The sequence below is a fragment of the Phalaenopsis equestris genome, unplaced genomic scaffold (genome assembly GCF_001263595.1).
Source record: "Phalaenopsis equestris unplaced genomic scaffold, ASM126359v1 Scaffold000382, whole genome shotgun sequence".
Taxonomy (NCBI): Eukaryota; Viridiplantae; Streptophyta; class Magnoliopsida; order Asparagales; family Orchidaceae; genus Phalaenopsis; species Phalaenopsis equestris.
In genome coordinates, this window is record NW_018164824.1 from 231588 (window position 1) to 233482 (window position 1895).

Below are 1895 nucleotides of genomic sequence, written 5' to 3' on the forward strand. Positions count from 1 at the left end.
AAATTTTTAATAGTCATCGCAACTAACTTATCAGCAGATTATTTAATAAGTTGCAGCTGCTTCAAACAGATTCTGAATTTTATTAAAATTAATTACAACTATTTCATTCCACAATTATGTAGTTTTTTAAGGGATTATTGGGCAAGTGCTTGTTTAATAAAACCTTAGAAACTCCAATCCTGTAACAGTTCTAATTAACTGCAAACTTCATTATAAAAAAACAAAAAAAAAATTGAAAAATTATAAATAGCTAAAAATTAAACAATATGTAATAAGAAAACACAATGTATCAAATGTTTTTGTAACTTTCACATAGATTAAAGATCAAAGAATTGTTTCCACCGATAGATAATCCAAAACAACAAAATAATAATAATAACAAAGAAGCAGAAACAAGCAAATAGAACCATATATATATATAGAACTGCAGAATTGCTAAGCAGCAAACTTGGCTAAGACTCAGTTGTAGTCATGCTATGATCATTCCTCTCCCGTTCATCTTGACTTCCGGCCTCCACCGGTCTAAACGAGTTAAGTGCCGCCATAAGACCCGAATGCCCTACTCCACCGCCACCCCCGCCACCTAGCGGCGAAGTCATGGGAGTTGCCATGGGAATGTTCATGAACTCTCGAAACATCGTTGCCGTCGAAGATGATGTCCACACCGGTTCGCCGGAGGCGAACAAATGAGCCGTTGTTGCAATGAGCTCGTTGTCCCACCGCTCGACATCCCAATTGGGATGGGGGCGAACGGGTGGTGGAGCGACGGAGGAGTGGAAGTGGTGCGATGGGCCGGCGGAGATGGATGAGTCGGAATTACAAAGGGAGATGTTAAGGGAGTTGAAGTTGGCAGGGATGGTGCCGGTGCCGGTGGAAGCGATGATAGCGGGTTCGGCTTGTTGGAGGAGCCATTTGATGGTTTCGCCGTCGGATTTAAGGCCGAGTTCATGGGTGAGTTGGAAGACACGGGCGGCGCAGAGGGCGGGCATGCGGATGCGGCGGCCACGGCCGTCGACCTTGGTGTGGCGGTCTTTTGTGGAGCTGCGTTTGGGTGAGGGTTTGGGGTTGGTGGAGATGGAGTGGTGGTGGTTAGCGGAGGAGGAGGAGATGGGGAGTTCTTTTGATTCCTTCTTTTGGAGGAATTGGAGAGGGAGGTTGGAGTGGTGGGAGAGGATTCCTGTGTCTATGGGTTCTACTCCGTCCATCATGTTGTTTAGGACATGGTAGAGTATTGGTGATTTTGGAGCATGGATGGGGAGGAAAATGGGAGCTTTGGAGATTGTATTATTGGCTGGGAAGCTGGCTGGGAATTGGTTGTGGTTTGGTTAGATGAGATTGGGAGATTTTAGAGGGAAGAATGGAAGTGGAGTAGGAGGTTTGAAAGAAGGAAAGAGATTGGGAGATTTTAGAGGGAAGAATGGAAGTGGAGTGGATTGGTGATTCAGAGGGAAGAGAGATAGTGAGAAGTGGAGTAGGAGGTTTGAAGGAAGGAAAGAGAAAGAGAGGGGTTAGCCTATGGAAAGAAAAAGAAACCTAAGGCAGTGAAAGTTGAATAAGTATGGAAAGAAAAAGAAACCTAAGGCAGTGAAAGTTGAAATGAGTAGAGAGAGAGAGAGAGAGAGAGAGATTTTGGTCTGAGTGTGATGGAGAAAGTCATTTAGAGAGTGAGATTTAGGGAAAAATAATATGATGGTATGGTTTGCATGTCGTTTGTGCAGCAGCATGAAAAAATTCACATCATCAACCGAATGTAATAATCTCTCCAAATTTAGCGTAGGGGAAAATGTTAGCTGTTTGTAAGGAGGTAGGGCTGTCAAAACGGCTCGTTGTTCGCGAACAGCTCGTGTTCGGCTTGTTAAGAAGCTCGTGTTCGGCTCGTTAATTTTGTTCGATAA

General features: G+C 44.0%; 1 protein-coding gene across 1 annotated transcript; it reads right to left on the reverse strand.

Annotated features, from left to right (window-relative positions):
• Window positions 1–452: 452 nt before the first annotated feature.
• LOC110026587 (transcription factor TCP15-like) lies at window positions 453–1286 on the reverse strand. Its single transcript, XM_020727584.1, has one exon. The coding sequence runs from the start codon at window positions 1206–1208 to the stop codon at window positions 453–455; it is 756 nt and encodes a 251-aa protein (XP_020583243.1). The 5' UTR covers window positions 1209–1286.
• Between the last annotated feature and the right edge of the window lie 609 nt (window positions 1287–1895).